At 42.5% G+C, this 27967-nt stretch overlaps 1 protein-coding gene across 3 annotated transcripts in view; it reads left to right on the top strand.

The window, feature by feature from the left end:
* NME5 (NME/NM23 family member 5) overlaps positions 1-27967 on the top strand; it is a 212983-nt gene that overhangs the window by 12519 nt on the left and 172497 nt on the right. Inside the window, exon 2 of one of the 3 annotated variants that reach the window (XM_069761974.1) lies at positions 5940-6099. In XM_069761974.1, the coding sequence (XP_069618075.1) occupies positions 5947-6099 (153 nt within the window). In that variant the 5' untranslated portion in view covers positions 5940-5946. Of the gene's footprint in view, positions 1-5925; positions 6100-27967 lie in introns of all 3 variants that reach the window. The other 2 variants (XM_069761976.1, XM_069761975.1) reach the window with 2 other exon arrangements.

Here is a 27967-nt window from a genome sequence, read left to right as displayed (position 1 = left end):
GATCGCTGATCTGACACTTTGCTGTGCACTGTGTCAGATCAGCCATCTGTCGTGCACTCCTGCAGGCTTACCAGCGCTTGCTCTGAGCAGGCGCTTGGTAAGCCACCTCCCTGCAGGACCCGGATGCAACCCCGCTGCCATTTTGGATCTGGGGCCTGCAGGAAGGAGGAGGTAGGAGACCCTCGGAGCAACGGGATCACATCGCCTTGCTTCGGGGGTCTCAGGGAAGCAGGAAGCACGCAGGGAGCCCCCTCCCTGCGCGATGCTTCCCTATACCGCCAGAACACTGCGATCATGTTTGATCCCAGTATGCCAGGGGTTAATGTGCCGGGGGCAGTCCATGACCGCTCCTGGCACATAGTTCCAGATGTCAGCTGCGATAGTCAGCTGACACCCGGCCACGATCGGCCGCACTCCCCCCGTGAGCGCGGCCGATCGCTATGACGTACTATCCCGTCGGTGGGCATACGGGCCCACCCCACCTCGACGGGATAGTACGTCTAATGTCAGAAAGGTGTTAAACCTGACAGGGCACACCTGTGAAGTGAAAACCATTTCCGGTGACTACCTCTTGAAGCTCATCAAGAGAATGCCAAGAGTGTGCAAAGCAGTCATCAAAGCAAAAGGTGGCTACTTTGAAGAACATAGAATATAAGACATAATTTCAGTTGTTTCACACTTTTATGTTAAGTATATAATTCCACATGTGTTAATTCATAGCTTTGATGCCTTCAGTGTGAATGTACAATTTTCATAGTCATGAAAATACAGAAAAATCTTTAAATGAGAATTTGTGTCCAAACTTTTGGTCTGTACTGTATATATATATAGCTCAAAAAAAGAAAGGAAACACTAAAATCCTAGATATCACGAAATGAGATATTCCAGTTGTAAATCTTTATTCATTACATAGTGGAATGTGTTGAACACAATAAAACCTAAAAATTATCAAAGTAAATCACAACTAATATCCCACGGAGGTCTGGAGTTGGAATGAAGCTCAAAATCAAAGTGGGAAATGAAGTTACAGGCCACCCCAGGACATGAGCATATCGTTAACTCAAAACTGAAAATAAAGATTAAACAACAACCACAAGATGGATTTCATCAAGCAAGGTATCATTGTAAGGCCGGGGTCACACTGGCGAGTTCAATGTGAAAAACTCACTCATCAAGTCCCAGGACTCAGGAACCGGAGCGTGTGGCTGCATGTATTTCTATACATCCGTGTGTCTGTTTTTACCATCTGTGCGTCATCCGTGTTTTTTCCGGTATGGATAAAGAAATTACAGAGCTTCTCCTATGCTTTGCCATGTTAAACATGGACAACACACGGATTGCAAACTGATGCACGTGTTTTTCACTGTCCCATAGACTTTTATTTTCTTTCGTCATCCGTGTTGCCGCAAAAAAAGGACATGTTTCTGTGTGGTTTGCACAGATACAGGGTCCGTGTAAAAACGGATTATACATGTATTGGAAACATGGACTTGTGAAGGAGGCTTTAAAGTTGGATTTGCTGTGAAATTCAACCCATGTAAAATTAGCCTAACGAGGAAAAAAGTGAAGTGAGGTATATTGCATCAGCTGGTTTTTGAGAACAGGAGTATGGAACTGCATATCAGGTAATCCTTTCCTAACACGGGATGTATTTGTACGTCACGCCATACATTGGTGGGTTGTGTATGGTTGCTCTCACTCCATACAGGATGGATCCCAGATGTGTTATACAGACGACACCTGCCAGCTAGCTTTCAAGCACTGACAGCGACAGTCATGTGTCTAACTGCTGTGTTCGGGGCACCCATCGCTTCTCATCCACATGATACAATCTCAGGGTACCAATGGGTTACCATGACAGCAATACTATTTACTACAATGCAAATGATCGCAAGCTCAGGTCATCTAGGGGAACATAAACAAATATAGAAGGTAGTCACTGAAGCTGCGCTCGCAGCACCTCATTGTCTCATATGATTTTCAGCCTGGACGGTCATATCATGGCACTGTTCAGGTTGAAAACCAGATATTGCAGAGAATGGATTATGCCGTGGGACAGTATGGCTTATCACATCGGGCAGGTGAGGAATATGGTTGTTTATTATTTTAGGTTTTTTTTACAGGAGACAAGGGCATCGGGGGATTATCTTCATGACAGGGAAAGGTGAAGGATATGGTTGTTTATTATTTTTTACTTTTTACAGGTGACGAGCTTCAATGGATTGGGCATAAGGTGAGTATAACTGTGTTAGCTATTTTTAAATAAAACTGTAAAATAGGCTGTTTTGTATTATTTCAAATTAAGGACTTTATTATTGCTGTGTGTTTATTTACAAACTTATTATGGTGTTAGTAATGGGGGCGTATTATAGACTCCTCTCCATTACTAACCCCAGGGCTTATTGTCTCCTGACAACACAAAGGTGACATCAACCCCCAACCCTATTACTCCACTTGCCATCGCCATAGGGCAAGTGGGAAGAGTGAGGCTAAGAGCCAGAGTTAGCGCATATTATGGATGCACCATTTCTGGTGCGGCTGAAGGCCAATGTTGGTAGCCTGGGGGGGTGAAATATCTCTGACCCCATCCCAGGTTATTAATACCAACTCACAGCTGTCTGTTTAGCCTTTGCTGGTTTAGATTTATAGGGGAACCCTATGCCACTTTTGTACTGGGGTCGCCCCATAAATTCACCAGGAAAGGCTAAGCAAACAGCTGTGAGCTGTTATTAAGAGCATGGGAACCATCATCATCATCATCATCATCATTATTAACATCAGTTCTCAGTCGTGGCCTTTCCCTCGGCTGGTTATGAAAAGTGCACTGGAGGCCCCACCATTTCTTTTATTTAATTATTTTACACAGGAGTTATGCAGCTGCTGCTGAATACAACTCACATCATTGTCTCCTGGTCTCAGAGCGACCAGGAGACAATGATGAGAGCTGCCTTCAGCAGTTGGCCAGCACCTGGGATCAGAGGGAACTGTGCTGCTTTTCCCAGGCGCCGGTACATTCCACACGGATGGCACTTGGATGTGAAACACGGACAGCAAATGTATACACGGATGTCACATATTTACACACAGATGGCACATGGACACAGACCACGGATCTTGCCAGTACTGTTTTTTCCTGTATAGGAATCGCCACGACGTGTGAAGGAGGCCTAATAGAAAGTTCTGATTTAAAACCAGTAAAATAAAGAAAAAAAGCTGTAAGTATGGTATCCCTGTAATTGTACTGACCTGGAGAATCATATTGCCACACAGTGAATGCAGTAAAAACTAAGCCCCAAAAGACAATGGCGGAATTCCATTTTTTCAGAATTTCACTCACCTTAGCATTTTTCCCCCCATTTTATACTTTATTATATTTTAAGTCTTCATTTAGACATATGGGATTTTTGTTGAACACAAATAAATGGTACGATTATCGTCAATGTTTTGGATCCAAGCTTCATCAGTGTTTGTTCCGGGTGTCAGTTTTTACTACCAGGGATTTTCACTGATAAATAAACTACAAAGCTTCTCCCATCCGTTACAATGTTAATCGCGTACACCGTTTGCACATGGATGTCATGTATCTGTTTTGTGTTTCGCACCAAACATGCAAACAGCTTCATAGAATACAATGGGTGTATGTTCTATCCGAGAAAAGCACAAACTTATTTCAAGAACGTGAATGAGGCCTAAAGTGAATGATATAATTCAAGCTATAACTCATCGCAGAAAAAACAGGCTCTCATACGGCTATTTTAATGGATAAATAAAAAAAGTTATGGCTCTTGGAAAAAGGAGAGGAAAAAAGTGCAAAATATGAATATTGGCTCCAACAGAAAGGGGTTAAAAGATGTTTTTCAGCAGTTTGTGGTACATCTTCTCCATTTGTAAACCCCACCTACTGTAACATTTCTATCAAAGTAGGAAGCGAAATCCTTATTTAATGAAAACATCAATTGGTTGACATGTAACTACAATTTTTATGTACTAACAGGACTAGTAAATCACAGATAGCCACAGATCTCAGAGGACTCTCTCTAATAACAAGTAATGGTAACATTACTCCTTGTGTATTTAGATGTGTTGAAGCATGCAATTAGTGTGCAGCTGTATGAGATTATAGGGAAATGCATCTAAATTGATTACTTCTTATTAACAGCTATGTTGTGCTAAAAACAAGACTGCTAAAAGGTCTTTCAGACATCTGTGATGATCAGTTCAATCTCAGATTACAATGCACGGCCACGTGTCTCCTGATCCAAGTGTGATATCCTCATAAAAATATATGAAGCGATCAAGCTCAGGTTGGGAGACGCACGACCAGTCCATACATCGCAATCTGAGATCGGACTGAAAATCGCGAACGTCTAAAAGAACCTTCAGCCTGTTGACTGTAAGCTTAAAAGGGCCTTTCGCCATTGTGCTTTGTACAACCTTTGTGTCACACTGATGGGTACTATTTAGTGTTTGTGGGTAGTACAATATGTTATTTATATACACTTTTGCTTTTTACTTAGATTAGGGTATACGTTCATTTTGTTTCTTTTTTACGTTTTGTCTGTATAATGTTAGCCCCCCCGCTTAAAACAGCACGAAAACATAGCGGGGGTCTCATGTCCACATAGACCCGAATTTTCGGTTTTCTTTATTTTATGTGGTATTTTTATGTGCCATCTTAATGCTAATGTAAAGCTAGGATCTATTAATAGATTCTGGGTTGAACCGGCTCTGGCCTCTTTTGTGCGCCCTTTTTTGCAGCGAGCTGATTGGCCGTTGGTGTTTTGGCGGTCTTTTTTCGAATTATATAAACCTTTGGTTGGTGTAATTTACCTCAACCTGCTGGCGCAAGAAGAAAGAAGAGCCCACTCTCCCTCCCTTGATTTATTTGTTATATTTTGGTTTTACTTGTGGGAAAAAATCAATCAGTTATGGGTGGATTTGGTCATTTTGAATTTTGGAAGTCTGGAAATATGTTATATGGAATGTTATTTATTGGATAATTTTACAAGTATTTATATAACCCAAAAATGGCCCTCACGGCCATTTTTATTCCAGCTTAAATTTGTCTTTGTGTATTTATTTATGTATGGGTTTTATGGGGACATGGCCAGTGTGAACATGCTCCTACTCGTTGCATGTTTTCCAACTTATGCTCTTTTGGGTATGTGCACATGTTGCGGATTGGTGTGCTGATTTTTTCGCACTGTTTTTGCAAAATCCACAGGTAAATCGCACTGCGGATTTGCCGCGGATTTGCCGCGGATTTACAGCGGTTTTTGTGCAGATTCCACCTGCAGTTTTACACCTGCGGATTCCTATTGAGGAGCAGGTGTAAACTGCTACGGAATCCGCACAAAGAATTGACAAGCTGCGGAATATAAACCTCTGCGTTTTCGCGTGTTTTTTTTTTCTGCAGCATGTGCACTGTGGATTTTGTTTTCCATACGTTTACATGATACTGTACAGCCCTTGGAAAACAGCTGCAGATCCGCAGTGTCAAATCCACAACGTGTGCACATAGCCTGGGTTCTGGCTCTCACTGCAAGCATGGGTGTGGCCTCCATTTCTTCGAGCTGGGTATTAAGTTTATTTAGCTCCACGTAACTGGTTGTCCATAGTCGGGCCCTGGTCCTGCTCGGCCCTTATTCACATTGAGGTCATTTTTTTGGTAAGGTTTTAATACTAGAAGTTAGAACCATCTCAATTGGGTTCACCTTGTTGATGGTGGGATGTTTTTTTATGCTTTTTTAGTCAAAACCTGTAAGTACTCTGTTATTTATATGCACTTTTGCTTTTTACTTACATACAGGATATATGTTAATTTTGTTTCTTTCTTAGGTTTTATAGATGTTCAAAAATATACTACTATCCTAAAATATATAGAATGCATATGGCAAATGTATTTTTTATGATTATTAAATTTAGAATATTTTCAGCAGAGGAAAAATGAGTGAAAACGATACAGAGATCAAAGAACAGTCGATGGCTTCTCTTAGGATTCAAGTTGAAAGAACCTTAGCACTTATCAAACCAGACGTTCTTCATAAAGCAGAAGAAATTGAGGACATAATTCTCCGTAGTGGATTCCAAATTGTTCAGGTAATGTTTAAAGGGACTCCATAGTACACGCCTGCGCAAGGCAAGATTGCACCTTCTGCAGGCATGTACTACGGAGGACAGAGAATGAACTTCAATCCAATATTGCAGCCAGCATGCAGCCAGCGGGTAAGGAAAGGGTGAATCAAAAACCCCAAAACCCCGCCTCCATGGCTGAAGATTGTTCCCTCCAAATTCAGGTGACAGTGTCCCTTTAAAAAACAGTCTGTGTTGATTGTCACAAGACCATATTTTTAGCTTGTCCTAGCAGATAAGCCTTATCGGTGTAAAGTACATGAATATAAGTTATGATTACACATTTTTAATGCTATGGCTTCTTGTCATGGTCAGAGACGGAATTTAGAGCCAATAGTTCACTTGAAGGATTGCGCCTTTGCCTATCTTGGTTATCTATTCTAGATTGGTTGCAATCATCAATAAATATCCAGAGCCTGTTATCGCCTTTGTGATCAGGCCACTTTTTAAAATTCTGTCACTTTATGAGGTAAACTCTGGAACGACTCAATGTATCCCACTGATTCTGAGCGAGTTTTTTCGTGACATATTGTACTTCATGATAGTAGTAGAATTTGTTTGATATGACTTGCGTTTATTTCTGAAAATATCAGGAATTAGGTGAAAATTTAGCAACGTTTAATACTTTTGCCCTTAAACAAGAGAGTTATGTCACACAAATTAGTTAATAAATAACTTTTCCCACATGTCTACTTTACATCACCACAATTTTTTAAACTTATTTTTTATTGTTAGGAAGTTAGAAGAGTTGAAAGTTGACAGATTTCTCATATTTACAGCAAAATATACAAAACCATTTTTTTATGGACCACATTATATTTGAAGTGACTTTGAGTATTTATATGACAGAAAATACACAAACTTGACACCACTCTAAAAACTGCACCCCTCAATGTGCTCAAAACCATATTAAAGAAGTTTATTAACCCTTCAGATGCTTTACAGGAAGTAATGGAATGTGGAAGCAGAAAATGAAAGTTTTACTTTTTACCACATAAATGTTAATTTAGCCCCACATTTTTCATTTTCACAAGAGAAACAGGAGAAAATGCACCATAAAACTTGTTCTGTGATTTCGCCTGAGTACACCAATACTCGATATGTAGTGGAAAGCTACTTGTTGGACACACAGCAGGGCTCAGAATGGAAGGGGCACCATATAACTTTTGGAATGCAAAATTACATAGTAACATAGTTAGCAAGGCTGAAAAAAGACATTTGTCCATCCAGTTCAGTCTATATTCCATCAGAATAAATCCCCAGATCTTTTCGTCCTTCTAAAGATCCTAATCACTGTAAGATACAATATTGTTACGCTCCAGGAAGACATCCAGGCCTCTCTTCAACCCCTCGACTGAGTTCGCCATCACCACCTCCTCAGGCAAGGAATTCCAGATTCTCACTGCCCTAACAGTAAAGAATTCTCATCTATCTTGGAAAATCCTTCTCTCCTCCAGACGCAGAGAATGCCCCCTTGTGACCCTCACTTTCCTTGGTATAAACAGATCCTCCAATAGATATTTGTATTGTCCCCTTATATACTTACTAGATGGTGGCCCGATTCTAACGCATTGGGTATTCTAGAATATGCATGTCCTCGTAGTATATTGCCCAGCCACGTAGTATATTGCCCAGCGACGTAGTATATTGCCCAGCGACGTAGTATATTGCCCAGCCAGGTAGTATACAGCACAGAGCCATGTAGTATATTGCACAGCGACATAGTATACAGCACAGAGCCACGTAGTATATTGCCCAGCCACGTGGTATATTGCCCAGTTACGTAGTATATTGCCCAGCCACGTATGTCACAGGTTAAAAAATAAAAAATAAACATATACTCCCCTTCCGATCCGAAGGCCACTTGTAGTTCTGTCGCCAGCTTCCGGTCCCAGGGTATGATGACGTCGCAGTCACATGACCGTGACGTTATGGAAGGTCCTTCTCGCGCAGGCCCTGTAATGACGTAGCGGTCACATGACCGTGACGTTATGGAAGGTCCTTCTCGCGCAGGCGCGCAGGACCTGTGATGACGTCGCGGTCACATGACCGTGACGTTATGGAAGGTCCTTGTCGCATACCATCCTTAGCACCGGAGCGTCGCGAGGAGCGGAAAAGGCGCCGGAGGGTGAGTATATGATGATTTTTTATTTTTTTAATTATTTTTAACATTAGATCTTTTTACTATTGACGCTATATAGGCAGCATCAATAGTAAAAACTTCGTCACACAGGGTTAATAGCGGCGGTAACGGAGTGAGTTACCCGCGGCATAACGCGGTCCGTTACCGCTGGCATTAACCCTGTGTGAGCGGTGACTGTGGGGAGTATGGAGCGGGCGCTGGGCGACGGACTGCAGGGGAGTAGGGAGGGACTAATCGGACTGTGGCCGTCGCTGATTGGTCGCGGTAGCCATGATAGGCAGCTGGCTAGACCAATCAGCTACTTGGATTCCATGACAGACAGAGGCCACGACCAATGAATATCCGTGACAGACAGAAGGACAGACAGACAGAAAGACGGAAGTTACCTTTAGACAATTATATAGTAGATACATGGCTATTAGATCACTCCTCAGTCGTCTTTTTTCTAGACTAAATAATCCTAATTTTGCTAATCTCTCTGGGTATTGTAGTTCCCCATCCCCTTTATTAATTTTGTTGCCCTCCTTTGTACTCGCTCTAGTTCCATTATATCCTTCCTGAGCACCGGTGCCCAAAACTGTACACAGTACTCCATGTGCGGTCTAACCAGGGATTTGTACAGAGGTAGTATAATGCTCTCATCATGTGTATCCAGACCTCTTTTAATGCACCCCATGATCCTGTTTGCCTTGGCAGCCACTGCCTGGCACTGGCTGCTCCAGGTAAGTTTATCATTAACTAGGATCCTCAAGTCCTTCTCCATGTCAGATTTCCCCAGTGGTTTTCCATTCAGTGTATAATGATGATATTGATTCCAACATGTATAACATTACATTTATTGTTAAACCTCATCTGCCACCTTTCGGACCAAGTTTCCAACTTATCTAGATCCATCTGTAGCAGTATACTATTGTCGGGATCACACTCAGTCGGAGCAGCCTTTGGAAGTGGGGAATCACCAGAAATAATACACAAGACACGTCTTGTATAGTGTATCACTGGGAAGTCTCTGAAGCACGCCTGCCTTCAAGGTGCTATCCCTTCTTTATATAGTTGTTTCAGTAGGTTTAGTGGTTATACAAGTTTTGCATGTTTAAACAAAGAGACAAAACAGGAAAGAAAGAAAAGAAAAGAAAACAGTTTCGTGGGCGGCAGTTTCACAACAAACAGTACAAAGGCAATTCCACAGACAGGAAAAACAGGATTTCATACTATAGCTAAAATGTCCTTGAATGGACAGGTCAATATTTATCACAAATTCTTTTTTTTTTTTTTGTTCATTGAGGTAATCATTTTTGTTCTGCTCTTCACAATCCCCCCTTTGACATATTCCATTCAAAACCTTGTCGATCATTTTAGTCATTCTTTTTGTGATATTACAAAAAAAAACTTTATATTCTCGCATCCATTACACAAAATTTATTTGTGCATACCGAGATACCCTTGAGTACAACCTTGAACAATACATATATAATTACAATAACCATAACTGTATGTATTAGGCTTTGCATAATCCCGGTAACCCACCCACCGATCCCTCTGAACCAATTGGCCGGGTTAAGAAAAGAAAAGGTATCTGACCACCAGCTATCCTTATTTTGGTCATTGTCTTTGTCATACTGATCCCTGAGTCGTTGTACGTCTTTTAATTTAAATCTCATACTCATAGTATACCACCGATTGACCAAACCGCTGCACGGCCAGCTCTACCCTCACCTACTGTATCCTCACCCATCCCTTGTAGATTGTGAGCCCTCGCGGGCAGGGTCCTCTCTCCTCCTCTACCAGTTGTGACTTGTATTTTTCAAGATTATTGTACTTGTTTTATTATGTATACCCCTCCTCACATGTAAAGCGCCATGGAATAAATGGCGCTATAATAATAAATAATAATAATAATAATAATAATACTATTCGGGTCTATATAATGACAGCAGGTGGGTCCGATGATTTGACACATACCCCCTTGTGAGGCAGTTAGGTAATCCAATACCAGGGTATGTTGGTTAGTGACTATTATAAGCTGATTCTGTACAGCTATACTAGTATTTAATATGTCCAATATATCCCAAATCTGATCATCTAGATAATCCGTGGCTCTAACTAATTTATCCCACATCTGTGTTAACATAGGATAAATAAAAATGGTACTAGCAATTTTGTTGGGAATTCCCATTTGTACTATATGCGGCCTCCCCGAGGGACGTGGTGAGTTATCTGCAGCTCTTTTATACAGTGTGTGCTTGGGCACGGCTTGCATATTCACTTGTTTATTTGAAATTATGAAAGTAGCCGGGGTTAGGCGTCCTAATGTACAAGTACCCTTTATACCTACGGGAAGCCATTTATATGCTCCTTCTCCGCATATCCAAAATGTACCCTCAGGCAGATCCCACAAAGCTGAGTGCTGCAATACCAATCTGTGAGCCAAATCCACAAAACTAGATACATTCTGAAGCATACACCAAGAGGGTTTTTGTCCCAAGGGGTTACAGTACCCGGCTGCGGGATTCCCACATACATGCATTCCGTTGACATACTCATTGGATTCATTACAAACCAGGTTCCCCGGCTTACTTGTACAACTGTTTGCATCATCTTGGGGGAACAACTCAGAATGTTCCCATTTTCTATTATGTATGTATCTTTCCAATACTGTAGGTTTGAAAGCATCAGAGGAAGGGGTGGTTGTACTGAAACTGAGCTGTAGATTTTCAGTGGGGACCTGTCCTAAATCAGTTAATCCAGTCTTATTCCTAGGTACCCATTTTCCTCCCTTGAATGCTATATATTGTAAGTTGTCTATTTTTCCTGTAAGATTGCCCTGCCACCAAGGAAATTCTACCCATCCCACAATTGGTATGGCGATTGTAGTATTCCATAGTCTAGTATTGCCAGGTTGGTTGTTGGCCAGGTTGTCTGAACAATTAGGCCAAGCGAATATTTCTTCAGCTGACACGGGAACTGCTAGAAAAGGTATACTTGTGGCTGATACTGGTGAATGGGTACAGATCCAACAATCTGCCAGGGGTTGCGTATTATTTAACAAGTCATGCACTAATTTTCTATGATGTTGTATGAATCTATTGTTCAAAGGGGCTAGAGAATTCAGTCTTTCCCATGCCTCCATTGAGGTTAACATTATTAACATCAATATCATGAGTCTTATACTGCTTTTTTGCAATGGCTTGCATGTATCCATGATGCCTTTCCTTCAAGCTTGACTGCTGTTGGAGTTGTTAACAGGACTTGGAAAGGTCCGTCAAATCTCGGTTCCAGAGTCTTTCTGGTGTGTCTTTTCACGTAGACTTGATCACCAGGTTCCAACTTGTGGCCTCCTTCGAGATTTTCTGGATCTGGAAGGGAAGCAAAAACTTGCGAATGCACTTTAGTTAAACGTTTTTGTAATTCTTGTACATAAGCAGTTAAAGTCTCAGTATTCAACATCAGTTGTTGTGGAAAATAACAACCCAAATTTGCTGCTCTACCAAAAAGAATCTCATGTGGTGACAGCTTAGCCTTCCCCCTTGGGGTGTTTCGGATGGAATACAGGGCAAGTGGTAGACACTCGGTCCAAGGCTTTCCTGTTTCTGCCATGGCCTTCTGGATTTTTAATTTTATTGTCCCATTTAATCTTTCCACTTTACCTGAACTCTGTGGATGATATGGAGTGTGAAACTGGTTTTCTACTCCCAACATTTTCATAACATTCTGGAATATTTCCCCGGTAAAATGGGTACCTCTATCTGACTCGATCACCTCAGGCATGCCGTAACGGGGTATCAGTTCATGTGCTATTTTAATGGCAGTAGTTTTTGCTGAGGCTCTACGAACTGGATAAGCCTCTGGCCACCCTGAGAACATGTCCACACACACAAGCACATATTCGTATCCATTGTACCTAGGAAGTTGGATGTAGTCGATCTGGAGTCTTTGAAAGGGATACAGTGGTCTTACATGATGCTTGGTTGGGGTTTTAATGGCCTGACCTGGATTGTGTGCCAGGCATATAGCGCATGCAGCACACATGTTCCGAGCAAAATTACCAAAACCTGGAGCCAACCACCTTTCTTTTACCTTGAGCGTCATACCATTTGCCGACACATGCGTGGGTAGGTGGAGGTCACTTGCCACTGCGGGGTACCAGGCTCTGGGTAAACACAACAAAGTTCCTTTTTTCCATAATCCTTGCTGATCTTCTGCCCCTTTTTTCTGCCACTGCCCTCGTTCTTCGTCGTCTACCTGTTTCTGAGCTTCCTTCAATCTTTCCTCATCATCTTCAGAGCTATCTAGTGTGTGGGCATGATGTAAGGGTTTACGTGCTGCCTGTTTTGCTGCCTTATCGGCTTTATCGTTACCCCTGGCTTCCTCGGTGTCGAGTCTCACATGTGCAGCTACCTTTATCACCGCTATTTCTTTAGTTTCTTGTGCTGCCTCCAGAATCTGTCTAATGAGGGAGGCATGTTTAACAGGTTGGCCTGAAGCAGTCATATAACCTCTGGCTCTACATATTACGCCAAAATCGAAAATAATGCCATGTGCATATCTAGAATCAGTGTATATGTTTGCTGTCTGATCTTTGGCTATTTTTAGAGCTTCAACTAATGCCGTAAGTTCTGCTTCTTGTGCAGACTGATTAGCAGGGAGAGGTTCTGCTTTCAGCACTTCATGCTGAGTTACTACCGCATAACCTGTATGAAATTGTCCATTCATATCTGCATATCTACTGCCATCTATGAAAAGTTCAAATGTAGCATTACAGAGTGGCTTGTCACGTACATTACATAAGCCCTGAGTCTCTTGTTCCATTAATTGTACACAATCATGCATTGACTTTGATGGGTCAAAGGAGTTGGAGAGTGCAGTTGCAGTTTCCTCAGGTATGGTACCCCCCTCAGACTCTAAAGGGAGCAAAGACGCGAGATTAAGAGTCTGAATCCTGGCAAAGGAAATGTTGGGCGGCAGTAGTAGGGAACATTGGAGACGGAGGTGTCTGGCCATTGAAATATGTTTAGGTTGGACCTGGTTAAGAATGCCATGTACATCATGAGTGGTCTGAACTAGAAGTGGGTGATCAAGAACAATCTCAGAAACTTTATCTAATAACAGTGAAATTGCGGCTACTACTCTTACACAAGAAGGTGCGGCTCTAGCTACAGGGTCCAGATGAGCTGATATGTATGCCACAGGTCTCTGTTTGTTTCCATGTTTTTGTGTGAGCACCCCTGTAGCATGTGAGGATATCTCAGCTGCCATCAATTGAAAAGGTTTAGTGTAGTCTGGGAGTCCCAAAGCCGGAGCTGATACCAGTGCTGTTTTCAAAGAGGAAAATGACTGTTTAGCCTCTTCACTGAGTGAATATGGTGTGTTGGCAATACAGTCATATAAAGGCTGCATGAGTTGACTTGCATGTATGATCCACTGTCTACAGTGTGAAACAATACCTAGGAAAGCACGCAGCTGTTTGTGATTCCTGGGTTCAAGCATGTTACGTATGGCTTCCGTATGTTGAGGTGTGAGGTGTCTGATGCCCTGTGATATGCAGTGACCTAAAAACACGACTGTTTGTTGACAAGCCTGGAGTTTCTGTCTATTTACTTTACAGCCTTCTTGCGCTAGGAAAATTAAGAAATTAACAGTTGAGGTAACTGCCGTCTGCTCATCAGGGCAACAAATAAGTAAGTCATCTACATACTGTAGAATGACTACTCCTGGTTCTGGGATGAAATTTTTTAGCACGGTCTGCATTGCTTCAGAGTACAAAGTTGGTGAGTGTACCATACCTTGTGGCAATCTTGTCCATGCTAATTGTTTACCCTTGAATGTAAAGGCAAACAAATGCCAACAGTTCTTATGTAGTGGCACAGAAAAAAATGCGTTTGATAAGTCAATTACCGTAACATATGCAGCAGTGCTGGGAATTTGAGACAGTAAGGTATGAGGATTCGGTACCACAGGGGTGACCGGTGCCAAAACCTTATTGATTTCCCGTAAGTCGTGCACCATGCGATATTTCACCATAGTTTCTTTGGAGGACACTTTCTTTTTAACAGGATATAAGGGTGTATTGGCGGGTGACCTGATTTCTACCAAAACACCTTGTAACACATAATCCTGAATTTGTTGAGAAATCGCCTGTTCTTGCTGGGCGCTGATGGGGTATTGCCTAAGCTGAGGTAATATGGTTCCCGGGGCAGTTTCTAACAGTATAGGAGCTACTGATAAAAATCCTACATCAGTGTCTCCTTTTGCCCATAGGCTGTCAGGAACCCGAGACAAGTCAATTTTTGCTTGTTGAGTGTAAATTTCGGGAAAATCCTCCATTGCCTGTATTCTAACATATGGTTCCAGAGTTTCTGCATCTTCAGGGATGGTCAGCATAACTGTGCCATCTTCTCTAAAATGGATGTTTGCATGCATTTTACTTAAGACATCAGTACCCAACAAGCAGGTAGGTGCACCTTTAGCAAATAAAAATTTGGATACAAAAGTTTTAGGGCCAAAGCTCACATTTAAAGGTTTTGTAAAGGGCAACGCCTGAATTTTACCATCATACCCTTCTGCATATGTAACCTTTGAGGATATATTGTCAGGATATGGTAAAAAGTCCTGATTTAAAATGGAGGATGTTGCTCCCGTATCCATCAGAAAAGGTACATTTTTACCCTCAACTTCAACTTGTATTATTGGTCTTCTAGAAGGAAGAGAGACCTGCATAACTTTCAGTCATTCTGAGCTGTCTGTTTGATCAGGCACTGGGTTATTTATCCTATTTTTGGGTACAAAGGTTCCTGAATCTATATCTGCTTTTCTCTTCCTACATTCCCTTTGGAAATGTCCTGGCTTCTTACAGTAATGACAAGTAAACTTTTGGTTAGCAGAGCCAGTATTAGCCTGTGCAATTCTTACTGGCTTAGAATTTTCTCTTAAGTCCATTTCTATCCCTACAGCTTTCTGTCTAGCCAGGTGTGGGTCTTCCAAGGTTCTCCAATCAGGGGTTGCGGCTTTAAGCTTTTCCTTCACTTTTGGAGACAATCCATCTATAAAGGTTTTTGTAACTAACCTCATCATTCCTGGAGCGGTTAGATCCATGCCTTCATCTCTGAAATTATTTTCTACACTTAGATAATATTCGTCTACTGATTGTCCAGATTTCTGAGCCACCACTCCCGTTGTTCCTCTCTGCCTCTGTCTCTCCCTCATGAAAACCATTAAGTGATCTACAAATTGTGTACCTGATTCTATCGTTTGTAAGGCACCATCTCCTGCTTGGGGCCTATGTACCTGTAGATTCGCTAATAGCTCCTGGAAGAGTCCAGGAGTCATTTTCATTCTACATAATTCTTCTCCATCTGCCCAAACTCCAGCGTGAGTCTGCATAATTTGCTGTATATATTGTGCAAATCTAACTGGACACTGGGTGGGATCTGGTGCGTTATGCAAGAGAGACATGCCTTCAGCGGGGGACCAAGGGAAATATTGTCGAGTTTGGTGATATCTAGTTCCCATTACTCCGTCAGCACCAGGTTCCCTAAAGGGTCTTGGTACTACCCTAACAGGGGCAAGTACAGCGCCATGTCTAGGTGTACCACAGGCTAGGCAATCATTTCTCCAGTCTGGATTTTGTTGTCCACAGTGCGGACATACCCATCCTCCTGGTCCGGCTAAACTTTGAGGTGGTGTTTGGAGAAAAGATGGGGCATGTGGGTTAAGGTATGGGGGTGGGGTATTTTTAGATTCCACATTTTGTTTTTCTCCACAGCCTGTGGGTCTAATACACCACTTTTTACTCTGTTGATTATATGTCCATCCCTCATTTTCTGCTACCCTAGAGACATCAATCAATGCTTGGATCTGATCTATCCATTTCTTGTCTCTGATTATGCCTTTTTTCCTTTCCTGAATTCCTTCCCATAGTTTTCTACTAAAAGCTTCTGCCCTAGTAACTCCAAACTTACTAAAAATCTTTTTCAGCCCCTTAGTGGCATCTTCACCACTTCTCTCCTTTATGATAGTATAGATATCTAATTCTTCTGGTTCCGACTTTGTTTGCTTATTCCCCATTTTCTTATCCTGAGCTTTCTTGCCCTAGGTGGCGTTTGGGTATGAGAATACCTCGTTACCTTCTTCCTAAGGAGCTAGGATGTCTTTTTCTTGCCCTAGGTGGCGTTTGGGTATGAGAATACCTCGTTACCTTCTTCCTAAGGAGCTAGGATGTTTAAACTGTGTTGATGTAAGAAAATCCTGATTCCTACACCTATAGCAAACAACACAAATGCAACCAGACAGAAAAAGAAAAAGAACATACAACGTATCTTGTCCCAGGCTAATTTATCTGTCCTGGGCTTATACTATCACATACAACGTATTCTTGTCCCAGGCTAATTTATCTGTCCTGGGCTCATACTATCATACACTTATCCGTCACCAGGTTTTTGTCAAAGACAGGATCAGAGATTGAACATAGGCGCGGAGGTCTCCCCGAAAGGACGCAACCACGTTGCCCAGTGGGACAGTCACTTCTTCTGTTTCAACCCCCTGGGCGGCTTATAGGGCTATTCCCAACTTCCACACACCTTCTATTCACATTCACTCTCATTCAATGCCGTACTCCGTGAGGTGATCAATTCCTAAATAGTTCAAAAACCCGAGCTATAGGTATCCTCCTCTACTAGAACTACCCGCTAAAGAACACGACACAGAAAATCTTACGGACAGTGCAGGGCAGATATAAGAGATCTAACAGTGTCTCTTACCTGGCCAGGTTTTTGTTCATCTGCCGTCCATTATCCCAGATTCTCTTTTCGTTCGTATTCTGCCGGTGTTCTTGAAGGAATACACAGACCTCGGGTCCCTGTTCAGGCGCCAGGAAATGTCGGGATCACACTCAGTCGGAGCAGCCTTTGGAAGTGGGGAATCACCAGAAATAATACACAAGACACGTCTTGTATAGTGTATCACTGGGAAGTCTCTGAAGCACGCCTGCCTTCAAGGTGCTATCCCTTCTTTATATAGTTGTTTCAGTAGGTTTAGTGGTTATACAAGTTTTGCATGTTTAAACAAAGAGACAAAACAGGAAAGAAAGAAAAGAAAAGAAAACAGTTTCGTGGGCGGCAGTTTCACAACAAACAGTACAAAGGCAATTCCACAGACAGGAAAAACAGGATTTCATACTATAGCTAAAATGTCCTTGAATGGACAGGTCAATAGTTATCACAAATTCTTTTTTTTTTTTTTTTTTTTTGTTCATTGAGGTAATCATTTTTGTTCTGCTCTTCACACTATCTTCTCTTGTAGTGACTGCTTTACATAGTTTTGTATAATCTGCAAATCTTGATATTTTACTGTGTAAACCGTCTACCAGATCGTTAATAAATATGTTGGAGAGAATAGGTCCCAACACCCAACACCTGCGGTACCCCACTGGTCACAGCGACCCAATTAGAGAATATACCATTTATAACCACCGTCTGCTTTCTATCACTAAGCCAGTTACTAACCCATTTACACACATTTTCCCCCAGACCTAGCATTATCATTTTGTGTACCAACCTCTTGTATGGCACGGTATCAAACGCTGTGGAAAAATCAAGATATATCACATCCAATGACTCACCTTGGTCCAGTCTATAGCTTACCTCTTCATAAAATCTGATTAGATTGGTTTGATAGGAGCGATTCCTCTAAACCCATTATGATATGGAGTTAAACAGTTATTCTCATTGAGATAATCCAGAATAACAACCTTCAGAAACCCTTCAAATATTGGCTGGAATAGATAGCGGACGCCATATCGCATTTAGAGAGTTCCTGAGGTGCCTAAACAGTAGAACCCCCAACAAGTGACCCCATTTTGGAAACTATACACATCAAGGAATTTATTTAGATGACTGATGTCAAATTTTTCCCACAAAAAGTCTATTTCAGCCTCAATTTTTTTTTATTTCCACAAGGGTAGCAAGAAAAAAATGGACCCCAAAATTTCTTGTACAATTTCTCCTGAGTATGCCGATACCCCATATGTGGTAGAAAACTACTGTCATGGAGAATGGAAGGGAAGGAATACCATTTGACTTTTGGAATGCAAAATTGGCTGGGAATCAATACTGAATTTCATGTTTCATTTTGAAAGCCTCTTAGGTGCCTAAACAGTTGAAACGTCCCAGAAGTGACCCCATCTTGGAATCTACCCCTTGAAGGATCCATCTCCTGGTATGATGATCACCTTGATACCGCAGGTGCCTCACCGAATTTTAAAATATTGGGACATGAAAAGGAAATATTACAGTTTTTTTTTCATGTAAAAGTTGATTTAGCCTCAAATTTCTCATTTTCACCAGGGTACAAAGAGAAGAGTACGCCAATACCCAATATGTGGTCAGAAACTACATTTCAGCCACAGTATACAGCTCAGTAGGGAAGAGCACCATATTGGAGAGCAGATTTTGCTTGATTGGTTTGTGTGTGACATGTCACATTGTCAGAGCCCCTGAGGTGACAGAACAGCAGAAGCCCTCATGACTGCGTTTTTCAACCTACTAACCTTAATTAATTAATCTAGTAGTGCATTGAGCATACGGACACCACAGCTATTCCATAGAAATTAATACCATTGGGCAGTGAAGAAAAAATAATTACATTTTTAACCCCGTCCTGACATTTGCAGTACATGTACATCATGATCGGAAAGGACTTCCCAACCAATGCAGTATATGTACGTCATGGCGATCGCAAGCACACAGGGAATTGTGTACCGATAATCGTCGCCGGGTGTCAGCTGATTCTGAAAAAATGTGCTCCCAGCACTTTAACCCCTTAAATGTTGCGATCGGTGAGATCGCTGCATTTAGAGAGCATGCAGACGGAAGAAAGCCCCTCTGCTCTTGGATCGTAGTCCCCACGGAGATGTTACGACGACATCAGGGTCACCAGGCACTAGAAAGTTAGATCATGCACTGCGCATTATCAACTAAGTAACTTGTGTCTACAGGGCTGACAGGCTATAAGGTATAGCAGGGGTTTCAAACTGCATTCCTCGAGGGCTGCAAACAGGTCATGTTTTCAGGATTTCCTTGTACTGCACAGGTGATAATTTAATCACCTACACACATAATGATTGCAGTACCTTGTGCAATGCTAAGGAAATCTTGAAAACACGCATGGTTTGCGGCCCACGAGGAATGCAGTTTGACACCCCTGAGGTATAGCATTGCAGGAGCATTGTTATACAGGGTGGGCCATTTATATGGATACACCTAAATAAAATAAAAATGGTTGGCGATATCAACTTCCTGTTTGTGGCACATTAGTATATGGGAGGGGGAAACTTTTCAAGATGGGTGGTGACCGTGGTGGCCATTTTGAAGTCGGCCATTTTAGATCCAACTTTATTTTTTCCAATGGGAAGAGGGTCATGTGACACATCAAACTTATTGAGAATTTCACAAGAAAACAATGGTGTGCTTGATTTTAACATAACTTTATTCTTTCATGAGTTATTTACAAGTTTATGACCACTTATAAAATGTGTTCAAAGTGCTGCCCATTGTGTTGGATTATGTTGGATTTGAGGGGTCTGCAATACCAAGATAGGTTATTACACTTGGGGCTATTTAGTTTGGAAAAACGAAGACTAAGGGGTGATCTTATTTTAATGTATAAATATATGAGGGGACAGTACAAAGACCTTTCTGATGATCTTTTTAATCATAGACCTGAAACCGGGACAAGGGGGCATCCTCTGCGTTTGGAGGAAAAAAGGTTTAAGCATAATAACAGACGCGGATTCTTTACTGTAAGAGCAGTGAGACTATGGAACTCTCTGCCGTATGATGTTGTAATGAGTGATTCATTACTTAAATTTAAGAGGGGACTGGATACCTTTCTGGAAAAGTATAATGTTACAGGGCATATACACTAGATTCCTTGATAGGGCGTTGATCCAGGGAACTAGTCTGATTGCCGTATGTGGAGTCCGGAAGGAATTTTTTTCCCCAATGTGGAGCTTACTCTTTGCTACATGGGTTTTTTTTGCCTTCCTCTGGATCAACATGTTGGGGCATGTTAGGTTAGGCTATGGGTTGAACTAGATGGACTTATAGTCTTCCTTCAACTTTAATAACTATGTAACTATGTAATGCAACCCTCTTCTCCCACTCTTGACACCATTGTTTTTCTTGTGAAATTCTCAATAAATTTGATATGTCACATGACCCTCTTCCTATTGAAAAAAATTAAGTTGGATCCAAAATGGCCGCCATGATCACCACCCATCTTGAAAATTTTCCCCCTTCCCATATACTAATGTGCCACAAACAGGAAGTTGATATCACCAACCATTCCCATTTAATTTAGGTGTATCCATATAAATGGCCCACCCTGTATCTTATAACGGTCATCAGACTGCAGAAAGTGAAAGTCCCGTAGTGGGACTAAGTAAAAAAATAAATAAAAAGTTGTCTCATATCATGTCGGGTTTGGGAATGAGATAGCAAAAGCCGGCAATTGAATTACCGGCTTTTAAGCTATCTAGCGCTGTATGAAATATTAATATATATTATATATTAATATATATATATATATATGTGTCTCACTGACATATATATATATATATATATATATATATATATATATATATCAGTATTTATGTTTTTACGATTTTTTTGAGAACATGGATCCATTGTATGTCCATATGTCGGTTTTGCAAGCCTGTGCGAAAATCTCGCAGTACGGATGCCATATGGATTACATACGGAGGATGCCATGCGCAAAATACGCTGACACACCCTGCCTACGTATGAGATACGGACCACTATTTTGGAGATTTTTCTGCGTATTATGGCCGTAAATTACGGACCGTATTTTTATACGCTGAGCGTGACGCCGGCCTAAGGCTCAATGCATAATTATTCTACTGCTCTATGCTGAGCGCTTACATTGGGGTTTCTGTTGTGAATTCTGTGGCTGAATTTACTCCTGTGGTCACAAGTGGTACTGCAGCTTCTGAGCTTCCTCCCTCAGGTGTTCTGGTGAGCTCGTTAACTGCTTCATTACTTAACTCCGCCTGATGCTGCTATCCTTGCTCCTTGTCAATGTTTCAGTGTTGGATCTGAGCTTCTCCTGATTGTTCCTGTGACCTGCTGCTCTGTATAGCTAAGTGCTTTTTGCTTTTTTGTTGCTTTTTTTCTGTCCAGCTTGTCTTTTGTTTTGCTGGAAGCTCTGTGACGCAAAGGGTGTACCGCCGTGCCGTTAGTTCGGCACGGTGGGTTTTTTTTGCCCCCTTTGCGTGGTTTTGCTTTAGGGTTTTTTGTAGACTGCAAAGTTCGCTTTACTGTCCTCGCTCTGTCCTAGAATATCGGGCCCCACTTTGCTGAATCTATTTCATCCCTACGTTTTGTCTTTTCATCTTACTCACAGTCATTATATGTGGGGGGCTGCCTTTTCCTTTGGGGAATTTCTCTGGGGCAAGTCAGGCCTATTTTTCTATCTTCAGGCTAGCTAGTTTCTTAGGCTGTGCCGAGTTGCCTAGGTAGTTGTTAGGCGCAATCCACAGCCGCTTTTAGTTGTGTTTAGGATAGGATCAGGTGTGCAGTCTACAGAGTTTCCACGTCTCAGAGCTCGTTCTTGTATTTTTGGGTATTTGTCAGATCACTGTGTGCGCTCTGATCGCTAAGCACACTGTGTTTCTGGATTGCCTTCATAACACCTGTCATTAGCAAACATAACAGTACAAGGAGCCAAACTAATGATTCTCAATAGAGGGAAAGAAAAAGTTCTGACATCTTTTTTTTTTTTTTCCTGCTCTGTGTTCACTTTTTTTTTTTCCCCCTAGACATTTGGGTGATTCTGGACACAGGTGTGGACATGGATATTCAGGGTCTGTGCTCTTCAATGGATAATCTCGTTATAAATGTACAAAAAATTCAAGATACTATTGATCAGAAATCTATGTTAGAACCAAGAATTCCTATTCCTGATTTGTTTTTTGGAGATAGAACTAAGTTTCTAAGTTTCAAAAATAATTGTAAGCTATTTCTGGCCTTGAAACCTCATTCTTCTGGTAATCCTATTCAACAGGTTTTGATTATTATTTCTTTTTTGCGCGGCGACCCTCAAGACGGGGCATTTTCTCTTGCGCCAGGAGACCCTGCATTGAGTAGTGTCGATGCGTTTTTCCTGGCGCTCGGATTGCTGTACGATGAGCCTAATTCAGTGGATCAGGCTGAGAAAAATTTGCTGGCTTTGTGCCAGGGTCAGGATGATATAGAAGTATATTGTCAGAAATTTAGGAAATGGTCAGTACTCACTCAGTGGAATGAATCTGCGCTGGCAGCTTTGTTCAGAAAGGGTCTCTCTGAGGCTCTTAAGGATGTCATGGTGGGATTTCCTATGCCTGCTGGTTTGAATGAGTCTTTGTCTTTGGCCATTCAGATCGGTCGACGCTTGCGCGAGCGTAAATCTGTGCACCATTTGGCGGTACTGCCTGAGGTTAAACCTGAGCCTATGCAGTGCGATTGGACTATGACTAGAGTTGAACGGCAGGAATACAGACGTCTGAATGGTCTGTGTTTCTACTGTGGTGATTCCACTCATGCTATTTCTGATTGTCCTAAGCGCACTAAGCGGTCCGCTAGGACTGCCGTCATTGGTACTGTACAGTCCAAATTCCTTCTGTCCATTACCTTGATATGCTCTTTGTCGTCGTTTTCTGTCATGGCGTTTGTGGATTCGGGCGCTGCCCTGAATCTGATGGATTTGGATTATGCTAAACGTTGTGGGTTTTTCTTGGAGCCTTTGCGGTGTCCTATTCCATTGAGAGGAATTGATGCAACACCTTTGGCCAAGAATAAACCTCAATACTGGGCCCAGCTGACCATGTGCATGGCTCCTGCACATCAGGAAGTTATTCGCTTTCTGGTGTTGCATAATCTGCATGATGTGGTCGTGTTGGGGTTGCCATGGCTACAAACCCATAATCCAGTATTGGATTGGAATTCCATGTCGGTATCCAGCTGGGGTTGTCAGGGGGTACATGGTGATGTTCCATTTTTGTCGATTTCGTCATCCACCCCTTCTGAGGTCCCAGAGTTCTTGTCTGATTATCAGGATGTATTTGAAGAGCCCAAGTCCGATGCTCTACCTCCGCATAGGGATTGTGATTGTGCTATCAATTTGATTCCTGGTAGTAAATTCCCTAAAGGTCGATTATTTAATTTATCCGTGCCCGAACACGCCGCTATGCGCAGTTATGTGAAGGAATCCCTGGAGAAGGGACATATTCGCCCATCGTCATCACCACTGGGAGCAGGGTTCTTCTTTGTAGCCAAGAAGGATGGTTCGCTGAGACCGTGTATTGATTACCGCCTTCTTAATAAGATCACTGTTAAATTTCAGTATCCCTTGCCATTGTTATCTGACTTGTTTGCTCGGATTAAGGGGGCTAGTTGGTTCACTAAGATAGATCTTCGTGGTGCGTATAATCTGGTGAGAATCAGGCAAGGAGATGAATGGAAAACTGCATTCAATACGCCCGAGGGTCATTTTGAGTATCTAGTGATGCCGTTCGGACTTGCCAATGCTCCATCTGTGTTTCAGTCTTTTATGCATGACATCTTCCGTGAGTATCTGGATAAATTCCTGATTGTTTACTTGGATGACATTTTGATCTTCTCAGATGATTGGGAGTCTCATGTGAAGCAGGTCAGAATGGTTTTTCAGGTCCTGCGTGCTAACTCTTTGTTTGTGAAGGGATCAAAGTGTCTCTTCGGTGTGCAGAAAGTTTCATTTTTGGGGTTCATCTTTACCCCTTCTACTATCGAGATGGATCCAGTTAAGGTCCAAGCCATCCAGGATTGGATTCAGCCGACATCTCTGAAAAGTCTGCAAAAGTTCCTGGGCTTTGCTAATTTTTATCGTCGCTTCATCTGTAATTTTTCTAGCATTGCCAAACCATTGACCGATTTGACCAAGAAGGGTGCTGATTTGGTTAATTGGTCTTCTGCTGCTGTGGAAGCTTTTCAGGAGTTGAAGCGTCGTTTTTGTTCTGCCCCTGTGTTGTGTCAGCCAGATGTTTCTCTTCCGTTCCAGGTCGAGGTTGATGCTTCTGAGATTGGAGCAGGGGCGGTTTTGTCACAGAGAGGTTCTGATTGCTCAGTGATGAAACCATGTGCTTTCTTTTCCAGGAAGTTTTCGCCCGCTGAGCGTAATTATGATGTGGGCAATCGAGAGTTGCTGGCCATGAAGTGGGCATTCGAGGAGTGGCGTCATTGGCTTGAAGGAGCTAAGCATCGCGTGGTGGTATTGACTGATCATAAGAACTTGACTTATCTCGAGTCTGCCAAGCGCTTGAATCCTAGACAGGCCCGTTGGTCGTTATTTTTTGCCCGCTTCGACTTTGTGATTTCGTACCTTCCGGGCTCTAAAAATGTGAAGGCGGATGCTCTGTCTAGGAGTTTTGTGCCCGACTCTCCGGGTTTATCTGAGCCAGCGGGTATCCTCAAGGAAGGAGTCATTGTGTCTGCCATCTCCCCTGATTTGCGGCGGGTGCTGCAAAAATTTCAGGCGAATAAACCTGATCGTTGTCCAGCAGAGAAACTGTTCGTCCCTGATAGGTGGACTAATAAACTTATCTCTGAACTTCATTGTTCGGTGTTGGCTGGTCATCCTGGAATCTTTGGTACCAGAGAGTTAGTGGCTAGATCCTTCTGGTGGCCATCTCTGTCACGGGATGTATGTACTTTTGTGCAGTCCTGTGGGATTTGTGCTAGGGCTAAGCCCTGCTGTTCTCGTGCCAGTGGGTTGCTTTTGCCCTTGCCGGTCCCAAAGAGGCCTTGGACACATATTTCGATGGATTTCATTTCTGACCTTCCCGTTTCTCAAAAGATGTCAGTCATTTGGGTGGTCTGTGATCGCTTTTCTAAAATGGTCCATCTGGTGCCCTTGGCTAAATTGCCTTCCTCCTCTGATTTGGTACCTTTGTTTTTTCAGCATGTGGTTCGGTTGCATGGCATTCCTGAGAATATTGTTTCTGACAGAGGTTCCCAGTTTGTTTCAAGGTTTTGGCGAGCCTTTTGTGGTAGGATGGGCATTGACCTATCCTTTTCCTCGGCTTTCCATCCTCAGACTAATGGCCAGACCGAACGAACCAATCAGACCTTGGAAACATATCTGAGATGTTTTGTTTCTGCAGACCAGGATGATTGGGTGTCCTTTTTGCCGTTGGCTGAGTTCGCCCTTAATAATCGGGCCAGCTCGGCTACCTTGGTTTCTCCATTTTTTTGCAATTCTGGGTTCCATCCTCGTTTCTCTTCAGGACAGGTTGAGTCTTCGGACTGTCCTGGTGTGGATTCTGTGGTGGATAGGTTGCAGCAGATCTGGACTCAGGTAGTGGACAATTTGATCTTGTCCCAGGAGAAAGCTCAACTTTTCGCTAATCGCAGACGCCGTGTGGGTCCCCGACTTCTTGTTGGGGATCTGGTTTGGTTATCTTCTCGTCATATTCCTATGAAGGTTTCCTCTCCTAAATTTAAACCTCGTTTTATTGGTCCGTATAGGATTTCTGAGGTTCTCAATCCTGTGTCTTTTCGTTTGACCCTCCCAGACTCCTTTTCCATACATAATGTATTCCATAGGTCGTTGTTGCGGAGATACGTGGCACCTATGGTTCCATCTGTTGAGCCTCCTGCCCCGGTTTTGGTGGAGGGGGAATTGGAGTATATTGTGGAGAAGATTTTGGATTCTCGTGTTTCTAGACGGAAACTCCAGTATCTGGTTAAATGGAAGGGTTATGCTCAGGAAGATAATTCCTGGGTTTTTGCCTCTGATGTTCATGCTTCCGATCTTGTTCGTGCCTTTCATGCGGCTCATCCTGGTCGGCCTGGGGGCTCTGGTGAGGGTTCGGTGACCCCTCCTCAAGGGGGGGGTACTGTTGTGAATTCTGTGGCTGAATTTACTCCTGTGGTCACAAGTGGTACTGCAGCTTCTGAGCTTCCTCCCTCAGGTGTTCTGGTGAGCTCGTTAACTGCTTCATTACTTAACTCTGCCTGATGCTGCTATCCTTGGTCCTTGTCAATGTTTCAGTGTTGGATCTGAGCTTCTCCTGATTGTTCCTGTGACCTGCTGCTCTGTATAGCTAAGTGCTTTTTGCTTTTTTGTTGCTTTTTTTCTGTCCAGCTTGTCTTTTGTTTTGCTGGAAGCTCTGTGACGCAAAGGGTGTACCGCCGTGCCGTTAGTTCGGCACGGTGGTTTTTTTTTGCCCCCTTTGCGTGGTTTTGCTTTAGGGTTTTTTGTAGACTGCAAAGTTCGCTTTACTGTCCTCGCTCTGTCCTAGAATATCGGGCCCCACTTTGCTGAATCTATTTCATCCCTACGTTTTGTCTTTTCATCTTACTCACAGTCATTATATGTGGGGGGCTGCCTTTTCCTTTGGGGAATTTCTCTGGGGCAAGTCAGGCCTATTTTTCTATCTTCAGGCTAGCTAGTTTCTTAGGCTGTGCCGAGTTGCCTAGGTAGTTGTTAGGCGCAATCCACAGCCGCTTTTAGTTGTGTTTAGGATAGGATCAGGTGTGCAGTCTACAGAGTTTCCACGTCTCAGAGCTCGTTCTTGTATTTTTGGGTATTTGTCAGATCACTGTGTGCGCTCTGATCGCTAAGCACACTGTGTTTCTGGATTGCCTTCATAACACCTGTCATTAGCAAACATAACAGGTTTCCATATAAATCTCTGAAATACTTGATTCAGACGGTACCCCTGGCAGAAGATTCCCTATAATGAGGCAGATGGAGGCACTTTGGACGCCGTCGAACCTGTGATCTGGTGGTTGTCGTCTTTTTATTCTGAGCGCATAAAAGTGCCGTTGGCCAGAGGTTTCTGCATCTCTGGAAAAAGACACTGCTGAACAGAGGCCAGACCGAGTCCAGAGTAACTCTGCTGCCTCATTATAGTGAGTGCCTGCCTCAAGGGTTTCATCTTAATTACTTAATTTGAAGATCTAAAGGGAAACCCCAATGTAAGTACTCAGCGTAGAAAGCAGCATAAATGTGATACAAATTGTTATGTAAAATGTTACCAATAAAAGCTTCAACTCAATCCACAAAAAAGCAAATCCCCACTCAGGTCCGTTATCTGTTAAAGGAAATATAGGGGCTTCCCCGTTACTGGTAGTACAATGGCTCTGGAAAAGTGAAATGGCTCCTTGCCCCCCCAAAAGAAATTCTGCAAATTCTGCACTCTTAAATCCAAATCCCACCCTTCTGAGCCCCACATTGTGCCTAAACCACATTTAGCGTCCATATGTTTGGCATTTTTGTATTGATGAGAGCCTGTCTAATTTAGGGTGTATGTCTCCAGAGGTTGGTCACTACAACATACTGGGCATTACAACATACCAGGCATTACAACATACCAGGGACTATAACATGCAGGGGACTACAATGTCAGTTTGCAATTTCTACTCATCAACATCCTTTACTTCTTGTTTCTGGAAAACACCCTTGGAGTTAAAATCATCACTACACCTGTAGATAAATTACCAAAGAGGTATAATTTCCAAAATGGGGTCACTTGGTTGAGAATTCTGCTTTTCTATCACTTAGAGGCTCTGTATATGTCCGCAAACTATTCTTGGAAATTCAACGCTCCAGGAGGCAAATAGCTCTCCATCACTCCCAAGTCTCACCGTATGACCAAATAGC

Source organism: Ranitomeya imitator, chromosome 4 (assembly GCF_032444005.1).
Source record: "Ranitomeya imitator isolate aRanImi1 chromosome 4, aRanImi1.pri, whole genome shotgun sequence".
In the NCBI taxonomy this organism is placed as follows: domain Eukaryota; kingdom Metazoa; phylum Chordata; class Amphibia; order Anura; family Dendrobatidae; genus Ranitomeya; species Ranitomeya imitator.
Note: the sequence above shows the minus strand (reverse complement) of the source record. Positions and strands in the feature narration are given on the sequence as shown.